The sequence below is a fragment of the Gobius niger genome, assembly GCF_951799975.1.
Source record: "Gobius niger genome assembly, contig: SCAFFOLD_78, whole genome shotgun sequence".
Taxonomy (NCBI): domain Eukaryota; kingdom Metazoa; phylum Chordata; class Actinopteri; order Gobiiformes; family Gobiidae; genus Gobius; species Gobius niger.
The window spans coordinates 84,523-110,711 of NW_027639273.1; the positions used below are offsets into that span (position 1 = coordinate 84,523).

A 26,189-nucleotide genomic window follows, 5' to 3' on the forward strand; every position below is an offset into this window, starting at 1 on the left:
TCCGCGCAGTAACTCCTAAAGACTTCCCCCGCTCACTTCCGTCAATAACCTTTAGGAGTTACTGCGCGGACGCTGTGCTCCTGTATCATTACGCCTCACAATATAGTCCCCCTTTTTATCTGCTTATAAAATCCACATGTTACATTTCTGTGTAAATATACTTCGCATGAAAACACTTCACGTAACTTTATTTAAATAGGGAACACGTGGAAGAGCTTGGTAGCTTCTATCGTGAGCTTTTTCGGAGCTATATGACATGTGGGAGAGGCTGCGTATGTGTGAGCGCACGGACAAAGACCAGACGGGGATATATTAACTCGGCTAAAGTGAGGTAAGAACATATCTTAGTATGTAAAAACGGTGGCCTATTCCTTTAACTCCCGCCTGAACCGAGCACATTTTCTCCAAAAGCTTGTGGAAAAAAGGTGTGAAAATAGCAACAAAACTGAGACGAAAACAATGATGGAAATGTGAAAAAAGTGAGAAAAAATGGACGAAAAATGAAAAAAATGGATAAAAATTTAACGAAAAAGTGACAAAAAATTTCCAAAAAAGTGAGAAAAATTTGACAAAAAATTGAGAAAAAAATGACGAAAAAATGATAAGAATTTAACAAAAAAATGCGCATAATTTGACGAAAAAGTGACAAAAAATTGACAAAAAATTGACAAAAAATGTAGAAAAAATGGACGAACATTTTTGAAAAAATGGACGAAAAATTTAGAAAAAATGGACGAAAAAGTGATAAGGATTTGACAAAAAAGTGACAAAAAATTTACAAAAAATTGAGAAAAAATTTACAAAAAAGTGACAAAAAAGCCACGAAAATTTGACAAAAATGAGACGACTGCCCGACAAAAAAATTGATGAAAAAAAAATCTGCCGTGAGGAAAAAGATCCATTTAGTTTTGCAGGTCTTTCAGATGAGGCGTCACACTGGCCTACAGGATTTGGGTAAAGCTGAACTGGAGAAAATGCTCTCGGTTCAGGCGGGAGTTAAGAGGTTAATCAATAGGATTTAAGCACAGGAAAAGTATTTTGGGGGTAAATTTTGTCCCTCAGCAAAATGACAGAAAAAGTGCAATACATGTTTTTCTCATATTTATATCTGTAATGTTCATATATTCCCTGTTCACCTGCCGTGTCTCGCCTTAAGATCTTTCTTTTTGTCCTGTGTTTGTGACGTCTGTGATGTTGTTCCAGAGCGGAGCGCGCATCAACATCTCCGAGGGCTCGTCTCCAGAGAGGATCGTCACCATCACGGGCCCCACAGAGGGAATCTTCAGGGCCTTCTCTATGATCGCGCAGAAGTTTGAGGAGGTACAGACGCCTGGTTAGAAACAGGAGATCAGAGCAGCTCAGACATGGACAAACAGGAGGAAGAAGAGACGCTGCAGAAACCGGGAAACAGAGGAGGTTTATTCATAAAAATGTGCTGATATTTTCAGATGAAGTGAAAGTAATGGACATTTCCAGGTTTGTGTCTCTGTAAATGTTCTCCTGCAGCGTTTTAGGCCTTTAGTGTTTCCTCTGGGGTGAAGTAAGGCAAGTTTATTTGTGGAGCACAATTCATACACAAGGCAATTCAAAGTGCTTCACAGTTAAAGCAGCAGAAAATATAAGAAAAACAAATACAATCAATAAAAACATCAACATAAAATTAATCAATTACAGTAAAAGGCAAGAGTGCAGATAAAACACTTTCAGTTATTTACAAGTCTTGTTTTGACTTGTTCTGTCTTGAGCACTAGTTTTTCTTGCTCGTTCACACAAAGTTACCTCTGTTTTGTCGCTCCTTCTCTGGACATCAACATAAACAGTAAAAGGCAAGTAAGGACTAAGCCCCTCGGAGCCGCGTTAGACGGTTCTAACGCCCGACACAGTGTTGTTCCTCCTGCATTATAACGTCTATCGCGGCTCCTCGTTGTTTAATCCGCTTATACCAGGGTCCCACAAACCTAACATTTATAATAAGTATTTGTTTCATTGACTAAAGTCACTAAATCTGCCAGACTACGGGACTATTTTGTGTGGGTTATTAGCCGCTCACTGAAGGCTGGTCTCAGAGCGAGTCATTCTCCGCAGCTATTACGAGGATCTCAGTCAGGCTCAACGACACAACATCAGCACAGAATCACAACACAACAGGACTAACCCGGAAACACTTTTCCCTGGAAGGAAACACCGATATGCGGCACTCGTGGGCAGGAGTTATTTACCTTTTACAAGGTTTAAAAATGATGAATAGCCTTAACCGTTTCCAATAGAAATGTAAAGCTCATATGTTATTAACAGTAGCTAACCTAGCTGCTCACTCTCCTCTACAAACATTTAGCAAACACTAAATCCATCTCATACGTTCCTGTCAGTCACTAATTACGCCTTTATCTGACTCAGCTGTGTCAGGCGTTGCTATGGCGACGCCACAGCGGAGTGACATCCCAGTGATTTATTTATTTATTTATTTGATAGGGACATGTGTGAACAATAAACATGTACCGCACTACAACATTTATAGCCAAGGCTAATTTGCAATGTCCCGTCCCTAGAAGAGCTTTTCAAATTCACACAGAAAGTACAAAAAATACATTTACAGTAACATTAATTAATTAATTCTGACATTACACAAAGGAAGTGCATTGAGTGCAGACTAAAAATGATTGCAGACTTGATCTCTTTATAAAATCTGTTTTAGTTCATTTTTAAAAGCCCCCAGGTCTAAGTCCTGTTTCACCGGACAACGTGTGCGACTGTGCGGTTATACCAAAATAATGCACCAGCCAATCAGAGTCCAGTATCACCCAGACCATGGTGTAAGAGTGCAGATAAAATACTTTCAGTCATGTTCACGGGTAAAAAGAACTGTTTTCAGCCTGGATTTGAACATTGTCAGAGTCGAGGCCTGTCTCACATCCTCATGAAGACTGTGCCAGATTTTAGCTTTAGCCTCAGCGTGTTTAGTCCTGACTCTGGAACCCCCAGGAGGCCCCTCCCCTCCCTGAGATGGTTCATACGGCTGTAACATGTCAGAGATGGACTTTGGTGCTACACCATGAAAAGACTTGTACCAAACAGAGCTGCTTTAGATTAAATCAGGGGTTCTCAACCTGGGGGTGGGGACTAATTTGGGGGGGTCGCCAGAGCATATAGATAAAATATATATTATGATATTATTATTATGGTGTCGTAGCAAACATGCGATTTTACCATTGTGCCATTATTTGTTCTAAATTTAGTTTTTTCTTTGTTTTTTAAGAGTTATATAGTTTAACCTCTAAACTCCCGCCTGAACCGAGAGGATCTTTTTCCTCACGTCATCACATTTGTTTTCCATCATTTTTTTGTGGGTGTTCAACTCATTTTAGTAACTTTTTTGTCATTTTTTTTGGTCATTTTTTGTCACATTTTTGTCACATTTTTGTCATTTTTTTGTCAATTCCTTGTAACATTTTTGCCACTTTTTCATCAATCTTTCGTCACTTTTTTGTCACATTTTTGTATTTTTTTTGTAACATTTTGTCACATTTTTGTCATTTTTTCGTCACTTTTTTGTCAAAGTTTTCTCACTTTTTGTCACATTTCCATCATTGTTTTCGTCTCAGTTTTGTCGCTATTTTCACAACTTTTTTCCAGAAGCTTTTGGATTGGGGTAAAGCCAAACTGGAGAAAATGTGCTCAGTTCAGGCGGGAGTTAAGGGGTTAATGTCCCTGTGTTTCCCATGTTCTGACCCGGGTGGGGGTCACGATCCTAATTAACTGTTATAACGGGGGTCGCTGCTCTAAAAGGTTGAGAACCACTGTATTAAATAACGGACTGAAGTGCTTTGCCTCCGCTGTGATGATGAAGAACACGGCGTCCGGGCGTCTGAATCTAAATAAACGTGTGTTTCCTGTAGGACATCGCCGCCTCCATGACCAACAGCAGCGTGAGCAGCAAACCCCCGGTGACGCTGCGCCTGGTGTTTCCCGGGAGCCAGTGCGGGTCCCTGATCGGGAAGGGAGGCTCCAAGATCAAGGAGATCAGGGAGGTGAGAAGAATGTTACTATTATTAATATTATCATGGAGAGCAGAGCGGTACCACACACTGACACTGTGAAGGCTCCAAGATCAAGGAGATCAGGGAGCCAGTGTTAATTTCATCGACTAAAATATTTAGTCTTAATTTTAGTCAAAGTGATATTTTTGTGACTAAAATTGGACTAAAACTAAATGAAAAGTTTCTAATGAGACTAAAACTGTGACTAAAATGTCCAGATATTTGAGTCGACTAAAATCAGACTAAATAAAAGTGAAAAGGAGAGACTAAAATCATCCAAACTTGTATTGAGCGTCTGAAAGAGCCTCAGATCATGTTTAAAGGGGGGTATTATGCAAAATCGACTTTTTCAAGCTTTACATCATGTTATTAAGTCATTCCCTCATTAAAAACATGCCTGAAGTGTTGCCTTGGCACATTCACGTATTTTCGAGTAATCTGTAAAAACTCTGATGGCGGCCATTTTAGGGATAAAACGCCTGATTCCTCCAGGATACGCCTCCGACCTTTCGTCACCAGCCGAGTAACCAACCACTGCTCCTCAGCAGAACCCCCTCCCCGCAGTGTCTAGCCCTAAGATGTAAACAGAGTCATCATGGAGGTTTAGCTTCATGTGTTGTGAACCGGAGCCACAGCAGACTTTTACAAAGACACACATCAGTGTTTCTGTTACCGAAACACCCAGGATTAAAACCGGTGACAAGAACACTTATTTCAGTGTCTGGTTCTGCGCTGGGCCTTGATGATGCACAGAGCCTCCGGAGAAAACTAATGCTAAGCTAAACCTCGAGTCATCACGTGAAAACGAGAAATATGCACAAATAAAGTCAATAAAACCACCACACACATAAAGAACCGTTTAACAATGATCACACACGGAGCCGGGCTTGTTGATTTGGAAGTTTATTGCTCACATTTCATCTACAATGGGTCATAGCCGAGTGGTTTTCTCCCGGAGCTAACAAGCTAGCCGCGACAAGCTAACGGGAAAATTCACTGAATACAAGCAGCATATTATGCATTGAAAACGTCACTAAAACAGGCAACTGCTTGAAGCAGCCTTTATGATGATCACACACGGAGCCGGGCTTGTTGATTTCGTAGTTTATTGCTCACATTTCATCTACAGTGAGTCGTAGCCGAGTGGTTTCACCCGGAGCTAAGGCACTATTAGCCGCGACAAGCTAACAACCTTCACCTTCACAACATTCATTGAAAACAGGCAGCATATTATGCACAAATAACGTCAATAAAGCAGCAACTACTCGAAGCAGCCTTTACGATGATCACACACGGAGCCGGGCTTTACACATGTGTGGTTTATTACAGACTTTTCATCAACAATGAGCTGTAGTCGATTATAACAAGCTAACGGGTAACCTCGAAAAACCACTGTCCACCTGCACAGATAATGTCCGTCTTTGAATCGTATGGGCTCCTGCAGATCCTGGTGTCGTCCATGGGGGTATAGTTAGAGATCCATAGGGCAGATGCAAAGAGAAGCCTCCAAACAGCAGTTATTTTTCAGGCAAGAGCCCCTTCCAAGCGTCCGGTGTGGAAGGTTCGTCTCCAAATAATATCCTGTGTGGCCATTGTTCACAAAGTGATAAACAGTAGCTCCTTTCCAACAATAAAAATTAAAATGCACCGATCGTAGTTTCAATACTGTTGAGACAACGAGCGCAGTGTTGTGATGCCACAGACAGCGTATGGAGGGGGCGTGTCGCAAAGGGTCAGAGGTTCTTAAAGAGACAGACGCCTATTTCAAGTCTTTCGCTACAGTCATTTTAAAAGAGCAATTTTATACAAGGCAGTTATTCTAATTTACTGCATTTACAGACCAGCAGAAGGTTTCGTCATCATTGTAGTGTGATATAGACTGGTGCTATGTGGCTGAAAAAAGCATAATACCCCCTCTTTAAAGGATCAGCTCTGAGCTTTGTTCATGTGGAGCAGAAACATGAAGCAGAGGAACAACATTAAACATGATTATTTATTTTATTTTATTTATTTATTTAGTTTTAAGTGGGACAATGTACATTAATGAACATTAGGACAATGTAAATGTACCCGAATTAGCCAAAAGGCTAGTTTTCACCGGTAGTCCCCCTGCCAGATCTCATAAGGCAACCTAAAAAGAGTAATTAAAAAATCACATACTACAGTAAAATACAATATAAAATGGAACAGTGTAGTAGACATAACAATAAGATAATCACATAACTTATATACACACATTCAAATAGTTGTCAAAGTCAAATTAGAATCAATGTTATCAATGCAAAGTCCACTCGACTAAAACTAAATTAAAATGTGTTGTCAAAGTTAACACTGCAGAGAGGTCAGAATAATATGATCCTCCAGAAGCTCGGGCTCCATTCAGAGTCTCTGCTCCACTGAAGTCCATCGTCCATGATGTTCTCGCTCCGTTTGCTTCATAAACCCTGTACTTCCTGTTCCTCAGACAGCACAGCGCCCTCTACTGAGCGACACATCCCCAAACTGATCGCACCTTTTCTGTCACTTTATTTTCTGCTGTTTTGGCGACTGCCTGGAAGGATGAGAGCCTTCACAAAGCTCTTAGATTTGGGTAAAGCTGGAGAACATGTGCTGTGTTACGCTGGAGGTTCAGATGATCCACCCTCTTACCCCCCGCCTAAACATTCTGTCCTCTTTGGCTGTTATACAGGCCTGTGTAACGCCTCATTTGAAAGCTAAGACCCACAAAACTGATCTTTTTCCTTGTGTTGTTGCTGTGTTGTGTCACCTTTTGGGTTTTTTTTATTCTTTTTTATTTTTTTTATTTTTTTGGTCACTTTTTGTTGATTTGTGTCACATTTTTATTGAATTTTTGTCACTTTTTGTGAATTTTTGTCACTTATTTGTTGAGTTTTTGTTGTTGATTTTTTGTCATTTTTTTGTCGAATTTTTGTCACTTTTTGTTGAATTTTTGTCACTTTTTGTTGAATTTTTGTCACTTTTTTTGTTGATTTTTTGTCATTTTTTTGTTGAATTTTTGTCATTTTTTTGTTGAATTTTTGTCACATTTTTGTTGAATTTTTGTCATTTTTTCTTGAGTTTTTTGTCACTTTTTGTTGAATTTTTGTCACTTTTTTTGTTGATTTTTTGTCACTTTTTTGTTGAATTTTTGTCATTTTTTTGTTGAATTTTTGTCACTTTTTGTTGAATTTTTGTCACATTTTTGTTGAATTTTTGTCACGTTTTGTTGAATTTTTGTCATTTTTTTGTTGCGTTTACATCCTTGTTTCTTCTCATTTTTTTGTGGCTGTTTTGATGCTTTTTTTCCCAAGAAGCTTTCTGATTAGGGTAAAGCCAAACTGGAGAAAATGGGAGTTAAGAGGTTAAAGTCAAACAAAGGCCTGGCTCTGACTCACAGCAGCTGCTCCGAGTTCTGTCCTGAATAAATCCATTCAGAGTCAGCTGCTTCCCCACAGAGGCCGTGATCATCATCATCATCATCATCATAAGAGCTGCTCTCGGACAGCAGGGGGCGCAGTGAGGGGGACATGCTGGAGTGCACAGGTGTTGGAAATCCCTGCCTGAATCAAACGCTTTATAATGAGGGATCAGTGGAGACGGGTCAGAGGGATGAGTGTCGTTTCCTTTAGGTCCTGGTGTGGTCCAGATGTGGTCCCAGCACCAGTCTATATCACACTACAATGATGACAAACCTTCTGTTGGTCTGTAAATGCAGTAAATTAGAATAACTGCCTTGTATAAAATGTGACAAAAAAGTGACGAAAAATTGATGAAAAATTGACAAAAAATTAATGAAAAATGGACAAAAAATGGATGAACAAATTACAAAAAATTTGACAAAATTGACAAAAACTGACAAAGAAAATGAAAAAAATTTGATAAAAAATTTGACAAAAAAATGATAAAACATTTACGAAAAATTGAAAAAAATGGTGACAAAAAATAACAAAAAAATTACAAAAATGTGATAAAAATGTGATAAAAAATAAATAAATAAATAAATAAATGGTGACAAAAAATGACAACAAAAAAAAGACAAGAAAGTTACAAAAATGTGTTGAATACCCAACAAAAAATTATGGAAAAAAAAATATCTGATGACGTGAGGAAAAAGATCCTCTCGGGAGTTAAGAGTTTAAAGAGGGGGTGTTCTGCTTTAAAGAGGGGGTGTTCTGCTTTAAAGAGGGGGTGTTCTGCTTTAAAGAGGGGGTATTCTGCTTTTGTCAGTCCCACAGCACCAGTCTATATCACACTACAATGATGACAAACCTTCTGTTGGTCTGTAAATGCAGTAAATTAGAATAACTGCCTTGTATAAAATGTCTCTCTCAAAATGGCTGTAGTGAATGTCTTGAAATCGGCCTCTGTCTCTTTAAGAACCTCTGAGCCTTTAGACACGCCCCCTCCACACGCTGTCTGTGGCATCAGTGGGGAGGGGGTTCTGCTGAGGAGCAGTGGTTGGTTACTCGGCTGGTGACCAAAGCTCGGAGGCGTCTCCAGGAGGTGGGGGCGTTCCTAGGAGGACTCAGGCAAACCTATCCCTAAAATGGCCGCCATCAGAGTTTTTACAGATGACTCAGAAATACGTGAATGTGCCAAGGCAACACTTCAGCCATGTTTTTGACAGGGTGACAGGGTGATGTTTATTCTCTTTGATTTCCTTTTGAAAGTAACAGCCCTCTGTGTGATGTTCTGTGGCAGAGCACGGGGGCGCAGGTGCAGGTGGCCGGAGACATGCTGCCCGAGTCCACCGAGCGAGCGGTCACCATCTCCGGGACCACCCAGGCCATCACCCAGTGTGTGAGGCTCATCTGCTCCGTCATGCTGGAGGTGAGACTAACTAACCCGCTGGTTACTCAGTGTGTGAGGACCAATGCATGGTCCTTTTTTCTCCCGTAGCCCTCTCTTCAGTCCTTTTCTCTTCAGTCCTTTTCTCTTCAGTCCTTTTCTCTTCAGTCCTTTTCTCTTCAGTCCTTTTCTCTTCAGTCTTTTCTCTTCAGTCCTTTTCTCTTCAGTCCTTTTCTCTTCAGTCCTTTTCTCTTCAGTCCTTTTCTCTTCAGTCCTTTTCTCTTCAGTCCTTTTCTCTTCAGTCCTTTTCTCTTCAGTCTTTTCTCTTCAGTCTTTTCTCTTCAGTCTTTTCTCTTCAGTCTTTTTCTCTTCAGTCCTTTTCTCTTCAGTCTTTTCTCTTCAGTCCTTTTCTCTTCAGTCTTTTCTCTTCAGTCTTTTCTCTTCAGTCTTTTCTCTTCAGTCTTTTTCTCTTCAGTCTTTTCTCTTCAGTCTTTTTCTCTTCAGTCTTTTCTCTTCAGTCTTTTCTCTTCAGTCTTTTCTCTTCAGTCTTTTTCTCTTTAGTCTTTTTCTCTTCAGTCTTTTTCTCTTCAGTCTTTTCTCTTCAGTCTTTTCTCTTCAGTCTTTTCTCTTCAGTCTTTTTCTCTTTAGTCTTTTTCTCTTCAGTCTTTTTCTCTTCAGTCTTTTCTCTTCAGTCTTTTCTCTTCAGTCTTTTCTCTTTAGTCCTTTTCTCTTCAGTCTTTTCTCTTTAGTCCTTTTCTCTTTAGTCCTTTTCTCTTCAGTCTTTTTCTCTTCAGTCTTTTCTCTTCAGTCTTTTCTCTTCAGTCTTTTCTCTTCAGTCTTTTCTCTTCAGTCTTTTCTCTTCAGTCTTTTCTCTTCAGTCTTTTCTCTTTAGTCCTTTTCTCTTTAGTCTTTTTCTCTTCAGTCTTTTTCTCTTCAGTCTTTTCTCTTCAGTCTTTTCTCTTCAGTCTTTTCTCTTCAGTCTTTTCTCTTCAGTCTTTTCTCTTCAGTCTTTTCTCTTCAGTCTTTTCTCTTTAGTCCTTTTCTCTTCAGTCTTTTTCTCTTCAGTCTTTTCTCTTTAGTCCTTTTCTCTTCAGTCTTTTCTCTTTAGTCTTTTTCTCTTCAGTCTTTTTCTCTTCAGTCTTTTCTCTTTAGTCTTTTTCTCTTCAGTCTTTTCTCTTCAGTCTTTTCTCTTCAGTCTTTTCTCTTCAGTCTTTTTCTCTTCAGTCTTTTTCTCTTCAGTCTTTTCTCTTCAGTCTTTTCTCTTCAGTCTTTTCTCTTTAGTCCTTTTCTCTTCAGTCTTTTCTCTTCAGCCTTTTCTCTTCAGTCTTTTCTCTTCAGTCTTTTCTCTTTAGTCTTTTCTCTTCAGTCTTTTCTCTTCAGTCTTTTCTCTTCAGTCTTTTCTCTTCAGCCTTTTCTCTTCAGTCTTTTCTCTTCAGTCCTTTTCTCTTCAGTCTTTTCTCTTCAGTCTTTTCTCTTCAGTCTTTTCTCTTTAGTCCTTTTCTCTTCAGTCTTTTCTCTTCAGTCCTTTTCTCTTCAGTCTTTTCTCTTCAGTCTTTTCTCTTTAGTCCTTTTCTCTTCAGTCTTTTCTCTTCAGTCCTTTTCTCTTCAGTCTTTTCTCTTTAGTCTTTTCTCTTCAGTCCTTTTCTCTTCAGTCTTTTCTCTTTAGTCCTTTTCTCTTTAGTCTTTTCTCTTCAGTCCTTTTCTCTTCAGTCTTTTCTCTTCAGTCTTTTCTCTTCAGTCTTTTCTCTTCAGTCTTTTCTCTTCAGTCTTTTCTCTTCAGTCTTTTCTCTTCAGTCTTTTCTCTTTAGTCCTTTTCTCTTCAGTCCTTTTCTCTTCAGTCTTTTTCTCTTCGGTCTTTTTCTCTTTAGTCCTTTTCTCTTCAGTCCTTTTCTCTTCAGTCCTTTTCTCTTCAGTCTTTTCTCTTCAGTCTTTTCTCTTCAGTCTTTTCTCTTCAGTCCTTTTCTCTTTAGTCTTTTCTCTTCAGTCTTTTCTCTTCGGTCCTTTTCTCTTCGGTCCTTTTCTCTTTAGTCCTTTTCTCTTCAGTCTTTTTTCTTCAGTCCTTTTCTCTTTAGTCTTTTCTCTTCAGTCTTTTCTCTTCAGTCTTTTTCTCTTCAGTCTTTTCTCTTCAGTCTTTTCTCTTCAGTCTTTTTCTCTTCAGTCTTTTCTCTTCAGTCTTTTCTCTTCAGTCTTTTCTCTTTAGTCTTTTCTCTTCAGTCTTTTCTCTTCAGTCTTTTCTCTTTAGTCTTTTCTCTTCAGTCTTTTTTCTTCAGTCCTTTTCTCTTCAGTCTTTTCTCTTCAGTCCTTTTCTCTTTAGTCTTTTTCTCTTTAGTCCTTTTCTCTTCAGTCTTTTCTCTTCAGTCCTTTTCTCTTCAGTCTTTTTCTCTTTAGTCCTTTTCTCTTCAGTCTTTTCTCTTCAGTCCTTTTCTCTTCAGTCTTTTCTCTTCAGTCTTTTTCTCTTCAGTCCTTTTCTCTTCAGTCCTTTTCTCTTCAGTCTTTTTCTTTTCAGTCTTTTTCTCTTCAGTCTTTTCTCTTCAGTCTTTTCTCTTCAGTCTTTTTCTCTTCAGTCTTTTTCTCTTCAGTCTTTTCTCTTCAGTCCTTTTCTCTTTAGTCTTTTCTCTTTAGTCTTTTTCTCTTCAGTCCTTTTCTCTTCAGTCTTTTTCTCTTCAGTCTTTTCTCTTCAGTCCTTTTCTCTTCAGTCCTTTTCTCTTTAGTCTTTTTCTCTTCAGTCCTTTTCTCTTCAGTCTTTTTCTCTTCAGTCTTTTCTCTTCAGTCCTTTTCTCTTCAGTCTTTTTCTCTTCAGTCTTTTCTCTTCAGTCTTTTCTCTTCAGTCCTTTTCTCTTCAGTCTTTTTCTCTTCAGTCTTTTCTCTTCAGTCTTTTCTCTTCAGTCTTTTCTCTTTAGTCTTTTCTCTTTAGTCCTTTTCTCTTCAGTCTTTTCTCTTCAGTCCTTTTCTCTTTAGTCCTTTTCTCTTCAGTCTTTTTCTCTTTAGTCCTTTTCTCTTTAGTCCTTTTCTCTTCAGTCCTTTTCTCTTCAGTCCTTTTCTCTTCAGTCTTTTCTCTTCAGTCTTTTCTCTTTAGTCTTTTTCTCTTTAGTCTTTTCTCTTCAGTCTTTTCTCTTTAGTCCTTTTCTCTTCAGTCTTTTCTCTTCAGTCTTTTCTCTTTAGTCCTTTTCTCTTTAGTCTTTTCTCTTTAGTCTTTTCTCTTCAGTCTTTTCTCTTCAGTCTTTTTCTCTTTAGTCTTTTCTCTTTAGTCTTTTCTCTTCAGTCCTTTTCTCTTCAGTCCTTTTCTCTTCAGTCTTTTCTCTTTAGTCCTTTTCTCTTCAGTCCTTTTCTCTTCAGTCCTTTTCTCTTCAGTCCTTTTCTCTTCAGTCCTTTTCTCTTCAGTCTTTTCTCTTCAGTCTTTTCTCTTTAGTCTTTTCTCTTCAGTCCTTTTCTCTTTAGTCTTTTCTCTTCAGTCCTTTTCTCTTCAGTCCTTTTCTCTTCAGTCCTTTCTCTTTAGTCCTTTTCTCTTCAGTCTTTTCTCTTCAGTCTTTTTCTCTTTAGTCTTTTCTCTTTAGTCTTTTCTCTTCAGTCCTTTTCTCTTTAGTCCTTTTCTCTTCAGTCCTTTTCTCTTCAGTCTTTTCTCTTCAGTCCTTTTCTCTTTAGTCCTTTTCTCTTCAGTCTTTTTCTCTTTAGTCTTTTCTCTTTAGTCTTTTCTCTTCAGTCTTTTCTCTTTAGTCCTTTTCTCTTCAGTCCTTTTCTCTTCAGTCCTTTTCTCTTCAGTCTTTTTCTCTTTAGTCTTTTCTCTTTAGTCTTTTCTCTTCAGTCTTTTCTCTTTAGTCTTTTCTCTTCAGTCTTTTCTCTTTAGTCCTTTTCTCTTTAGTCCTTTTCTCTTCAGTCCTTTTCTCTTCAGTCTTTTCTCTTCAGTCCTTTTCTCTTTAGTCCTTTTCTCTTCAGTCTTTTCTCTTCAGTCTTTTCTCTTTAGTCCTTTTCTCTTCAGTCTTTTCTCTTCAGTCTTTTCTCTTCAGTCTTTTCTCTTCAGTCCTTTTCTCTTCAGTCTTTTTCTCTTTAGTCCTTTTCTCTTCAGTCTTTTCTCTTCAGTCCTTTTCTCTTCAGTCCTTTTCTCTTCAGTCTTTTCTCTTCAGTCCTTTTCTCTTTTAGTCCTTTTCTCTTCAGTCTTTTCTCTTCAGTCTTTTTCTCTTTAGTCTTTTCTCTTCAGTCCTTTTCTCTTCCGTCCTTTTCTCTTCAGTCCTTTTCTCTTCAGTCTTTTCTCTTCAGTACTTTTCTGGCTTCGCCGCCTCAGGAGGAAGTGACAGAAAATCAATGCTTAATCTCTCTGTAACATCGTCCCTCACATTAGCGAACGATTACCGGCTCCTGCACACCATCCGTTTCCTCCGCTCGCCGTTTCCTCCGCTCGCCGTTTCCTCCGCTCGCCGTTTCCTCCGCTCTCGCCGTTTCCTCCGCTCGCCGTTTCCTCTCAACATTTGGCCAAATCTTTTTTTAACATCTGCACTTTTGTCCTGGTAACAAACTGTAACAGAACTTTACAACGACATGAAACTGAACTTATCGATGCTTTTATTTTTTACATCGAATCACATTTTACGTCTAAATAGAGTTTAAATAAAACAAAATACATTAATATATGAGTTATTACAAGTTAACCCCTTAACTCCCGCCTGAACCGAGCACGTTTTCTCCAGTTTGGCTTTACCCCAATCCAAAAGCTTCTGGAAAAAAGCTGTGGAAATAGCAACAAAACTGAGACGAAAACAAGGATGGAAATGTGACAAAAAAAGGGAGAAAACATTGATGAAAAAGAGGTGATAATGTTGCAAAAATGTCACAAGAAATTGACGAAAAAATGACAAAAAACGTGACAAAAAAATGAGGAAAAAATGACACAAAAAAAGACAAAAATTGGATAAAAAATTGACGAAGAAATGACAAAAATATTACAAAAAATAACAAAAAAAAGACAAAAATGTGATGAAAAATTGATGAAAAAGTGGCAAAAATGTCACTAGAAATTGACCAAAAAATGACAAATTAGACCCAAAAAATGACAAAAAACGTGACAAAAAATGACACAAAAAATGACAAAAATGTGATAAAAAAGTGGCAAAAATGTCACAAGAAATTAGCAAGAAATTGACAAAAAATTGACGGAAAAATGACAAAAAAATGACAAAAAAAGACAAAAACGTGATAAAAAATCAACGAAAAAATGACTAAAAAAATGACTAAAAATGACTAAAAAGGACAAAAAAGTGACAAAAAATTGATGGAAAAAGTGGTAAAAATGTCACTAGAAATTGACGAAAAAATGACCAAAAAAATGACAAAAATGTGACAAAAAAATGAGAAAAATGTGATAAAAAAAATTGACGAAAAAATGACAAAAAAGTTACAAAAATGAGTTGAAAACCCAACAAAAAAAATCTGATGACGTGAAGAAAAAGATCCTCTCGGCTCAGGCGGGAGTTAAGAAGTTAAAGGAAGTGTTTTTACTCACCTCTGCCACCTCAGGTCTCACGTGTAACTGCAGCCTCTGTATTAAAGCGGAACTTTTTTATTTTCTATTTATTTATTTGTTTCTTTTTTGTTTCTTTTTTTTTTATTATTATTTTTATTTTATTTTATTTTTTTATTATTATTATTTTTATTAAAGCAGAACTAAGTGACTGGTGCCCCTAGAGGCCGTAAGTGCTACTGCAGGCGTCGTACATGTTACGTTTTTTTACTCATTAAATGTCCGTGAGAATAAATCCTACTCTGAGGAAAGACAAACGCACAGAGGGATATTGTTCATCCAGTTACACAATGGAGATCATTAACTGTAAATACTGCTTAACTGTTAGCTTAGCCCGTTAGCCTGTTAGCTTAGCCCGTTAACCTGAACAGAATTATTAACTGGATGTTGTAAAAGTGAATTCTCCGTCTGATTCTTCTGTTTCCAGTCTCCTCCTAAAGGCGCCACCATCCCGTACCGGCCCAAAGCCATGGCGACCGGAGCCCACGCCATGATGGCCCCGCCCCACGCCGCGCAGGTGAGTCACGGAGTCACGGAGACGGAAACGTCCGGGACAGAAACAGGTTTTACCTCTTCATCCCCGTCTCTAACCCCCTTAACCTCTGAACTCCCGCCGGAACCGAGAGGAGCTTTTTCCTCACGTCATCAGATTTTTTTCCATCATTTTTTTGTTGAGTATTCAACTCATATTTTTAACTTTTTTGTCATTTTTGGTCAATTTTTTTAATCACATTTTTGTCACATTTTTGTCACATTTTTGTCATTTTTTGTCACATTTTTGTCACATTTTCGTCAAATTTTTATCAAATTTTGGTCATTTTTTTGTAATTTTTTGTCACATTTTTGGCATTTTTTGTCACATTTTGTCATTTTTTTGTCATTTTTTTGTCACATTTTTGTCATTTTTTTGTCACATTTTTGTCACATTTTTGTCATTTTTTGTCACATTTTTGTCATTTTTTTGTCACATTTTTGTCATTTTTTTGTCACATTTTTGTCACATTTTTGTCATTTTTTGTCACAATTTTGTCATTTTTTTGTCACATTTTTGTCATTTTTTTGTCACATTTTTGTCACATTTTTGTCATTTTTTTGTCACATTTTTGTCACATTTTTGTCATTTTTTTGTCACATTTTTATCACATTTTTATCACATTTTTGTCACATTTTTATCACATTTTTATCACATTTTTATCACATTTTTGTCACATTTTTATCACATTTTTATCACATTTTTGTCACATTTTTATCACATTTTTGTCACATTTTTATCACATTTTTATCACATTTTTGTCACATTTTTGTCACATTTTTGTCACATTTTTATCACATTTTTGTCACATTTTTGTCACATTTTTGTCACTTTTTTGTCATTTTTTATCACATTTTTGTCACATTTTTGTCACATTTTTGTCACATTTTTGTCAAATTTTTGTCATTTTTTATCACATTTTTGTCACATTTTTCTCACATTTTTCTCACATTTTTCTCACATTTTTCTCACATTTTTCTCACATTTTTCTCACTTTTTTGTAATTTTTTTGTAATTTTTTTTATCACACTTTTGGCATTTTTTCGTCAATTTTTGGTCACTTTTTTTGTCACATTTCCATCATTGTTTTCGTCTCAGTGCTCACAGCTTTTTCCCAGAAGCTTTTGGATTGGGGTAAAGCCAAACTGGAGAAAACGTGCTCGGTTCAGGCGGGAGTTAAGGGGTTAAAGCCGCTATAATTTTACCCAATAAATAAAACTGAAATAAATGCATTTATTTTATGACATAACCTTTATCCAAATGTAAAAGATCACAGCCTCTCGGTCAGAGTAACGCCTCATTTGAAAGCTAAGACCTACGAGACTCTGGATCTTTTCTGTCATTACTTCGTCCTCACACTCAAATGAAAAGAAGAGCCTGAAGTCCTGGAGGCTGTGATTCGATCTGAGGACTCACAGTGTGACTCTGACTCTGTCCCTGACCTCCATCCAACGCCTCCTTCTCTCCGTCCTCCTCCCGCTCTCGCTCACGTGTGATTTTTCCCACATTTTAAAAACTGTCGCCTTTTCTCTCACCGTCGCCTCCTCTGCTTGTTCCCACAGGCCTTTGCTCTTCCCGGACAGTACGCCTTCGCTCACCAAGACGTAAGAGCTGCCTGACACTGGCCCTGTGTCTCCTCTGTCTCCTCTCTCTCTCCTCTCTCCTCTGTGTCTGCTCCTCCTCTCTTTTATCTCTCTCCCCCTGTGTCTCCTCTCTGTCTCCTCCTCCTCTCTTCAATCTCTGTCTCCTCTCTCCTGTCTCTCTCCCCCTGTGTCTCCTCTTTGTCTCCTCCCCCTCTCTCTCTCTCTTCCTCTTCCTCCTCTCTCCTCTCTGTCTCCTCGTGCTCCTGAAGGTTTGTCCGTTATGAGAGGCAGACTCTGAGTCCTTGGCCTTCAGCCTCTGCAGAACATTGGATTTATTTCCGTCGTTTTCTCTGAAGTCTCAGAGCTGATCTCAGAAGTCGTGGTTTTGCTCTGAGGGAGAGACTCCAGTGTTTCCCTGATCTTTAAGCAGAAGTCACGTGCTGTGTCCGAAACGAGCAGATTGGTCAGAGGTCTTACGCCAAACCGGATGTGCGTCAGCGTCCGCCATGACAAGAAGCCTCCGAATTGGTCTGTCAGTTAGGAAGTAGTTAGGAAAAGGAGCCTTAATGCTGACTACCATAGCCACTTTAGCATAGGGACCTCTGGTGCTAACTATCATAGCCACTTTAGCATAGGGACCTCTAGTGCTAACTATCATAGCCACTTTAGCATAGGGACCTCTGGTGCTAACTATCATAGCCACTTTAGCATAGGGACCTCTAGTGCTAACTATCATAGCCACTTTAGCATAGGGACCTCTGGTGCTAACTATCATAGCCACTTTAGCATAGGGACCTCTAGTGCTAACTATCATAGCCACTTTAGCATAGGGACCTCTAGTGCTAACTATCATAGCCACTTTAGCATAGGGACCTCTGATGCTAACTATCATAGCCACTTTAGCATAGGGTCCTCTGGTGCTAACTATCATAGCCACTTTAGCATAGGGACCTCTGGTGCTAACTATCATAGCCACTTTAGCATAGGGACCTCTGGTGCTAACTATCATAGCCACTTTAGCATAGGGACCTCTAGTGCTAACTATCATAGCCACTTTAGCATAGGGACCTCTGATGCTAACTATCATAGCCACTTTAGCATAGGGACCTCTGGTGCTAACTATCATAGCCACTTTAGCATAGGGACCTCTGGTGCTAACTATCATAGCCACTTTAGCATAGGGACCTCTGATGCTAACTATCATAGCCACTTTAGCATAGGGACCTCTGATGCTAACTATCATAGCCACTTTAGCATAGGGACCTCTGATGCTAACTATCATAGCCACTTTAGCATAGGGACCTCTGGTGCTAACTATCATAGCCACTTTAGCATAGGGACCTCTGGTGCTAACTATCATAGCCACTTTAGCATAGGGACCTCTGGTGCTAACTATCATAGCCACTTTAGCATAGGGACCTCTAGTGCTAACTATCATAGCCACTTTAGCATAGGGACCTCTGGTGCTAACTATCATAGCCACTTTAGCATAGGGACCTCTAGTGCTAACTATCATAGCCACTTTAGCATAGGGACCTCTGATGCTAACTATCATAGCCACTTTAGCATAGGGACCTCTGGTGCTAACTATCATAGCCACTTTAGCATAGGGACCTCTGATGCTAACTATCATAGCCACTTTAGCATAGGGACCTCTGATGCTAACTATCATAGCCACTTTAGCATAGGGACCTCTGGTGCTAACTATCATAGCCACTTTAGCATAGGGACCTCTGGTGCTAACTATCATAGCCACTTTAGCATAGGGACCTCTGGTGCTAACTATCATAGCCACTTTAGCATAGGGACCTCTGGTGCTAACTATCATAGCCACTTTAGCATACAGACCTCTGATGCTAACTAACCGGTGATTAGGAGCTATGTGCCGTCCCATAAGCCACTGCGATCATTTGGATTCATTTTTCTCCTTAAATGTCTTTGTTTGGACACTATGTTGTTGTTGGACACTAGGGGGCGACATGCACTTTTGTTTGGCCTGCACTCCACCAATAACTTTAAAGAAGAAGAAAAACAGCTGTTGGTGATGTCACTTCCCTTTCCCCTGTTTAAGGACGGACGGATTGTTCAAATGCTGCTGAAGCTCTAGTTCCCGAACTGCACAGATCTAACAGTCATGAAAGGTTAAGGAGTTAGTTATAGTGTTAGTGCTTAGAGGAGACAATTTGATGGTTTCGGACGCAGCCACGGATTCTTCTTCATGAGGAGAGTCATGTGACCTGTCAGGCGCCTTTATGAGGGTCACATGACCTTAGTTCATCTGTGCTGAGAAAGAGGACTTTGTGTCAGTCCTCTGCCTGGATAAACCTCTCTCTTTGTGTCAGTCCTCTGCCTGGATAAACCTCTCTCTTTGTGTCAGTCCTCTGCCTGGATAAACCTCTCTCTCTGTGTCAGTCCTCTGCCTGGATAATCCTCTCTCTTTGTGTCAGTCCTCTGCCTGGATAATCCTCTCTCTCTGTGTCAGTCCTCTGCCTGGATAAACCTCTCTTTGTGTCAGTCCTCTGCCTGGATAATCCTCTCTTTGTGTCATTCCTCTGCCTGGATAATCCTCTCTCTGTGTCAGTCCTCTGCCTGGATAATCCTCTCTTTGTGTCAGTCCTCTGCCTGGATAATCCTCTCTTTGTGTCAGTCCTCTGCCTGGATAACCCTCTCTCTTTGTGTCAGTCCTCTGCCTGGATAAACCTCTCTCTTTGTGTCAGTCCTCTGCCTGGATAAACCTCTCTCTTTGTGTCAGTCCTCTGCCTGGATAACCCTCTCTCTTTGTGTCAGTCCTCTGCCTGGATAAACCTCTCTCTTTGTGTCAGTCCTCTGCCTGGATAATCCTCTCTTTGTGTCAGTCCTCTGCCTGGATAACCCTCTCTCTTTGTGTCAGTCCTCTGCCTGGATAACCCTCTCTCTGTGTCAGTCCTCTGCCTGGATAATCCTCTCTTTGTGTCAGTCCTCTGCCTGGATAAACCTCTCTTTGTGTCAGTCCTCTGCCTGGATAATCCTCTTTGTGTCAGTCCTCTGCCTGGATAATCCTCTCTCTTTGTGTCAGTCCTCTGCCTGGATAATCCTCTCTCTCTGTGTCAGTCCTCTGCCTGGATAATCCTCTCTTTGTGTCAGTCCTCTGCCTGGATAAACCTCTCTCTTTGTGTCAGTCCTCTGCCTGGATAATCCTCTCTTTGTGTCAGTCCTCTGCCTGGATAATCCTCTCTTTGTGTCAGTCCTCTGCCTGGATAATCCTCTTTGTGTCAGTCCTCTGCCTGGATAATCCTCTCTTTGTGTCAGTCCTCTGCCTGGATAATCCTCTCTCTCTGTGTCAGTCCTCTGCCTGGATAAACCTCTCTCTGTGTCAGTCCTCTGCCTGGATAACCCTCTCTCTTTGTGTCAGTCCTCTGCCTGGATAAACCTCTCTTTGTGCCAGTCCTCTGCCTGGATAAACCTCTCTCTTTGTGCCAGTCCTCTGCCTGGATAAACCTCTCTTTGTGTCAGTCCTCTGCCTGGATAAACCCCTCTCTTTGTGTCAGTCCTCTGCCTGGATAAACCTCTCTTTGTGTCAGTCCTCTGCCTGGATAATCCTCTCTTTGTGTCAGTCCTCTGCCTGGATAATCCTCTCTTTGTGTCAGTCCTCTGCCTGGATAAACCTCTCTTTGTGTCAGTCCTCTGCCTGGATAAACCTCTCTTTGTGTCAGTCCTCTGCCTGGATAATCCTCTCTTTGTGTCAGTCCTCTGCCTGGATAAACCTCTCTCTTTGTGTCAGTCCTCTGCCTGGATAAACCTCTCTCTGTGTCAGTCCTCTGCCTGGATAATCCTCTCTTTGTGTCAGTCCTCTGCCTGGATAAACCTCTCTCTGTGTCAGTCCTCTGCCTGGATAAACCTCTCTTTGTGTCAGTCCTCTGCCTGGATAATCCTCTCTTTGTGTCAGTCCTCTGCCTGGATAAACCTCTCTCTTTGTGTCAGTCCTCTGCCTGGATAATCCTCTCTTTGTGTCAGTCCTCTGCCTGGATAATCCTCTCTCTTTGTCAGTCCTCTGCCTGGATAAACCTCTCTTTGTGTCAGTCCTCTGCCTGGATAAACCTCTCTTTGTGTCAGTCCTCTGCCTGGATAATCCTGAGACAGAACATTATCTTTATCCCTCTGACCTTCTTTTTTTTCTTTCATTTTTGTTGAATTTTTGTTGAATTTTTGTTGAATTTTTGTCACATTTTTGTTGAATTTTTGTTGAATTTTTGTTGAATTTTTGTCACATTTTTGTCACATTTTTGTTGAATTTTTGTTAATTTTTTGTTGAATTTTTGTTGAATTTTTGTTGAATTTTTGTCACATTTTTGTTGAATTTTTGTTGAATTTTTGTTGAATTTTTGTCACATTTTTGTTGAATTTTTGTTAATTTTTTGTTGAATTTTTGTTGAATTTTTGTTGAATTTTTGTTGAATTTTTGTTGAATTTTTGTTGAATTTTTGTTGAATTTTTGTTGAACTGGATAATCCTCTCTCTGTGTCAGTCCTCTGCCTGGATAATCCTCTCTTTGTGTCAGTCCTCTGCCTGGATAATCCTCTCTTTGTGTCAGTCCTCTGCCTGGATAACCCTCTCTTTGTGTCAGTCCTCTGCCTGGATAATCCTCTCTTTGTGTCAGTCCTCTGCCTGGATAAACCTCTCTCTTTGTGTCAGTCCTCTGCCTGGATAATCCTCTCTCTGTGTCAGTCCTCTGCCTGGATAAACCTCTCTCTTTGTGCCAGTCCTCTGCCTGGATAATCCTCTCTTTGTGTCAGTCCTCTGCCTGGATAATCCTCTCTTTGTGTCAGTCCTCTGCCTGGATAATCCTCTCTCTCTGTGTCAGTCCTCTGCCTGGATAATCCTCTCTCTGTGTCAGTCCTCTGCCTGGATAATCCTCTCTCTGTGTCAGTCCTCTGCCTGGATAATCCTCTCTCTTTGTGTCAGTCCTCTGCCTGGATAAACCTCTCTCTGTGTCAGTCCTCTGCCTGGATAAACCTCTCTTTGTGTCAGTCCTCTGCCTGGATAAACCTCTCTCTGTGTCAGTCCTCTGCCTGGATAATCCTCTCTTTGTGTCAGTCCTCTGCCTGGATAAACCTCTCTTTGTGTCAGTCCTCTGCCTGGATAATCCTCTCTTTGTGTCAGTCCTCTGCCTGGATAACCCTCTCTTTGTGTCAGTCCTCTGCCTGGATAATCCTCTCTCTTTGTGTCAGTCCTCTGCCTGGATAACCCTCTCTCTTTGTGTCAGTCCTCTGCCTGGATAATCCTCTCTTTGTGTCAGTCCTCTGCCTGGATAATCCTCTCTTTGTGTCAGTCCTCTGCCTGGATAATCCTCTCTTTGTGTCAGTCCTCTGCCTGGATAATCCTCTCTCTTTGTGTCAGTCCTCTGCCTGGATAACCCTCTCTCTTTGTGTCAGTCCTCTGCCTGGATAATCCTCTCTCTTTGTGTCAGTCCTCTGCCTGGATAATCCTCTCTCTTTGTGTCAGTCCTCTGCCTGGATAAACCTCTCTCTGTGTCAGTCCTCTGCCTGGATAATCCTCTCTTTGTGTCAGTCCTCTGCCTGGATAAACCTCTCTCTTTGTGTCAGTCCTCTGCCTGGATAAACCTCTCTCTGTGTCAGTCCTCTGCCTGGATAATCCTCTCTTTGTGTCAGTCCTCTGCCTGGATAAACCTCTCTTTGTGTCAGTCCTCTGCCTGGATAAACCTCTCTCTTTGTGTCAGTCCTCTGCCTGGATAATCCTCTCTTTGTGTCAGTCCTCTGCCTGGATAATCCTCTCTTTGTGTCAGTCCTCTGCCTGGATAATCCTCTCTTTGTGTCAGTCCTCTGCCTGGATAAACCTCTCTTTGTGTCAGTCCTCTGCCTGGATAATCCTCTCTTTGTGTCAGTCCTCTGCCTGGATAACCCTCTCTTTGTGTCAGTCCTCTGCCTGGATAATCCTCTCTCTTTGTGTCAGTCCTCTGCCTGGATAACCCTCTCTCTTTGTGTCAGTCCTCTGCCTGGATAATCCTCTCTTTGTGTCAGTCCTCTGCCTGGATAATCCTCTCTTTGTGTCAGTCCTCTGCCTGGATAATCCTCTCTTTGTGTCAGTCCTCTGCCTGGATAATCCTCTCTCTTTGTGTCAGTCCTCTGCCTGGATAACCCTCTCTCTTTGTGTCAGTCCTCTGCCTGGATAATCCTCTCTCTTTGTGTCAGTCCTCTGCCTGGATAATCCTCTCTCTTTGTGTCAGTCCTCTGCCTGGATAAACCTCTCTCTGTGTCAGTCCTCTGCCTGGATAATCCTCTCTTTGTGTCAGTCCTCTGCCTGGATAAACCTCTCTCTTTGTGTCAGTCCTCTGCCTGGATAAACCTCTCTCTGTGTCAGTCCTCTGCCTGGATAATCCTCTCTTTGTGTCAGTCCTCTGCCTGGATAAACCTCTCTTTGTGTCAGTCCTCTGCCTGGATAAACCTCTCTCTTTGTGTCAGTCCTCTGCCTGGATAATCCTCTCTTTGTGTCAGTCCTCTGCCTGGATAATCCTCTCTTTGTGTCAGTCCTCTGCCTGGATAATCCTCTCTTTGTGTCAGTCCTCTGCCTGGATAATCCTCTCTTTGTGTCAGTCCTCTGCCTGGATAACCCTCTCTTTGTGTCAGTCCTCTGCCTGGATAAATGTGATACTTAGCTCTAACCTTCCTCCCCAGTTGACCAAGCTTCAGCAGTTGGCCCTGCAGCATATCCCCCTCCCCTCCCTTGGGCAGAGCCACCCCACCTTCCCCGGTACGTACCCACGCTCCCGGGACGCCCTTCACTCCTCACCTTCACCACCACCATCATCATCATCATCATCATCATCATCATCATCATCACTGCATTACCCTCACCAAACACCAGGGGCGCCACCGTCACAATCAGTGGACAAAAAAAAAAAAAAAAGTCAAAAATAATTTAATAAAAAAAACGTTGCTTTGAATAAGTCAGTGTAAAAAAAATAAAAATGTCAAAAATAATTTATAATTTTTTTTTTTTTTTCACTGCTTGAAAGTATTTTTACACTGATTTTCTTTTAAAAAAAACACCCGTTTTAATTTTGAAGGATTATTTTTTTGTAAATTGGATGTTTAAGTAATTTGGTTTGCATGATTCAGATTTAAAAAAAATAAATTAAGTTAATAAAAAACGCTTAATGAAGAAATAATTTATTTAAGAAATTTAAGAAATAATGTATTAAAAAAACATTGCTTTTAATAATTCAGTGTAAAAAACAAAAAAATGTCAAAAATGATTTAATAAAAAAACATTGCTTTGAATAATTCAGTGTAAAAAAAAAAATGTCAAAAATAATTTCATAAAAAATGTTGCTTTGAATAATTCAGTGTAAAAAAAATAAAAATGTCAAAAATAATTTAATAAAAAAAACGTTGCTTTGAATAATTCAGTGTAAAAAAAAAATGTCAAAAATAATTTAATAAAAAATGTTGCTTTGAATAATTCAGTGTAAAAAATAAAAATGTCAAAAATAATTTAATAAAAAAACGTTGCTTTGAATAATTCAGTGTAAAAAAAAATTAAAATGTCAAAAATAATTTAATAAAAAAACGTTGCTTTGAATAATTCAGTGTAAAAAAAAATAAAAAGTCAAAAATATTTTATTGAAAAAAACGTTGCTTTGAATAATTCAGTGTAAAAAAAAAATGTCAAAAATAATTTAATAAAAAAAACGTTGCTTTGAATAATTCAGTGTAAAAAAAAATGTCAAAAATAATTTAATAAAAAAAACGTTGCTTTGAATAATTCAGTGTAAAAAAAAATGTCAAAAATGATTTAATAAAAAAACGTTGCTTTGAATAATTCAGTGTAAAAAATAAAAAATGTCAAAAATAATTTAATAAAAAAACGTTGCTTTGAATAATTCAGTGTAAAAAAAATAAAAATGTCAAAAATAATTTAATAAAAAAACGTTGCTTTGAATAATTCAGTGTAAAAAAATTTAAAATGTCAAAAATAATTTAATAAAAAACGTTGCTTTGAATAATTCAGTGTAAAAAAATTGAAAATGTCAAAAATAATTTAATAAAAAAACGTTGCTTTGAATAATTCAGTGTAAAAAAAAAAATGTCAAAAATAATTTAATAAAAAATGTTGCTTTGAATAATTCAGTGTAAAAAGTATAAAAATGTCAAAAATAATTTAATAAAAAAACGTTGCTTTGAATAATTCAGTGTAAAAAATATAAAAATGTCAAAAATAATTTAATAAAAAAACGTTGCTTTGAATAATTCAGTTTAAAAAAAAAAAAATGTCAAAAATAATTTAATAAAAAAACGTTGCTTTGAATAATTCAGTGTAAAAAAAATAAAAATGTCAAAAATATTTTAATAAAAAAACGTTGCTTTGAATAATTCAGTGTAAAAAAAAAATGTCAAAAATAATTGATTAAAAAAAACATGCTTTGAATAATTCAGTTTTAAAAAAAAAAACGTCAAAAATAATTTAATAAAAAAACGTTGCTTTGAATAATTCAGTGTAAAAAAAATAAAAATGTCAACAATAATTTAATAAAAAAACATTGCTTTGAATAATTCAGTGTAAAAAATATAAAAATGTCAAAAATAATTTAATAAAAAAACGTTGCTTTGAATAATTCAGTGTAAAAAAAAAATGTCAAAAATAATTGATTAAAAAAACGTTGCTTTGAATAATTCAGTGTAAAAAAAAAATGTCCAAAATAATTTAATAAAAAAACGTTGCTTTGAATAATTCAGTGTAAAATAAAAATGTAAAAAATAATTTAATAAAAAAACATTGCTTTGAATAATTCAGTGTAAAAAAAAATAAAATGTAAAAAATAATTTATTAAAAAAAAACATTGCTTTGAATAATTCAGTGTAAAAAAAATAAAAATGTCCAAAATAATTTAATAAAAAAACATTGCTTTGAATAATTCAGTGTAAAAAATATAAAAATGTCAAAAATAATTTAATAAAAAAACGTTGCTTTGAATAATTCAGTGTAAAAAAAAAAAATGTCAAAAATAATTTAATAAAAAAAACGTTGCTTTTAATAATTCAGTGTAAAAAATAAAAATGTCAAAAATAATTTATTAAAAAAAAACATTGCTTTGAATAATTCAGTGTAAAAAAAACAAAAATGTCCAAAATAATTTAATAAAAAAAATGTTGCTTTGAATAATTCAGTGTAAAAAAAAAAATGTCAAAAATAATTTAATAAAAAAAACGTTGCTTTGAATAATTCTGTAAAAAAAAAATGTCAAAAATAATTTAATAAAAAAAATGTTGCTTTGAATAATTCTGTAAAAAAAAATGTCAAAAATAATTTAATAAAAAAACGTTGCTTTGAATAATTCAGTGTAAAAAAAAAATGTCAAAAATAATTTGATAAAAAAACGTTGCTTTGAATAATTCAGTGTAAAAAAAAAATGTCAAAAATAATTTAATAAAAAAACGTTGCTTTGAATAATTCAGTGTAAAAAAAAAAATGTCAAAAATGATTTAATAAAAAAACATTGCTGTGAATAAGTCAGTGTAAAAAAAATAAAAATGTCAAAAATAATTTAATAAAAAAAGTTGCTTTGAATAATTCAGTGTAAAAAATAAAAATGTCAAAAATAAAAATGTCAAAAATAAAAATGTCAAAAATCCAAAAATCCAAAAATCCAAAAATGTCAAAAATAAAAATGTCAAAAATAATTTAATAAAAAAACGTTGCTTTGAATAATTCAGTGTAAAAAAAAAAATGTCAAAAATGAT

General features: G+C 38.0%; 1 protein-coding gene across 1 annotated transcript in view; it reads left to right on the forward strand.

Moving 5' to 3' along the window:
- LOC306982652 (poly(rC)-binding protein 3-like) overlaps positions 1–26,189 on the forward strand; it is a gene marked incomplete at both ends in the record, with an annotated part of 34,266 nt that overhangs the window by 1,897 nt on the left and 6,180 nt on the right. The window contains 6 exons of the mRNA XM_079583121.1: positions 1,204–1,320; positions 3,897–4,028; positions 8,739–8,867; positions 14,765–14,854; positions 16,432–16,473; positions 23,124–23,199. Of these exons, the coding sequence (XP_079439247.1) occupies positions 1,204–1,320; positions 3,897–4,028; positions 8,739–8,867; positions 14,765–14,854; positions 16,432–16,473; positions 23,124–23,199 (586 nt within the window). The remainder of the gene's footprint in view (positions 1–1,203; positions 1,321–3,896; positions 4,029–8,738; positions 8,868–14,764; positions 14,855–16,431; positions 16,474–23,123; positions 23,200–26,189) is intronic.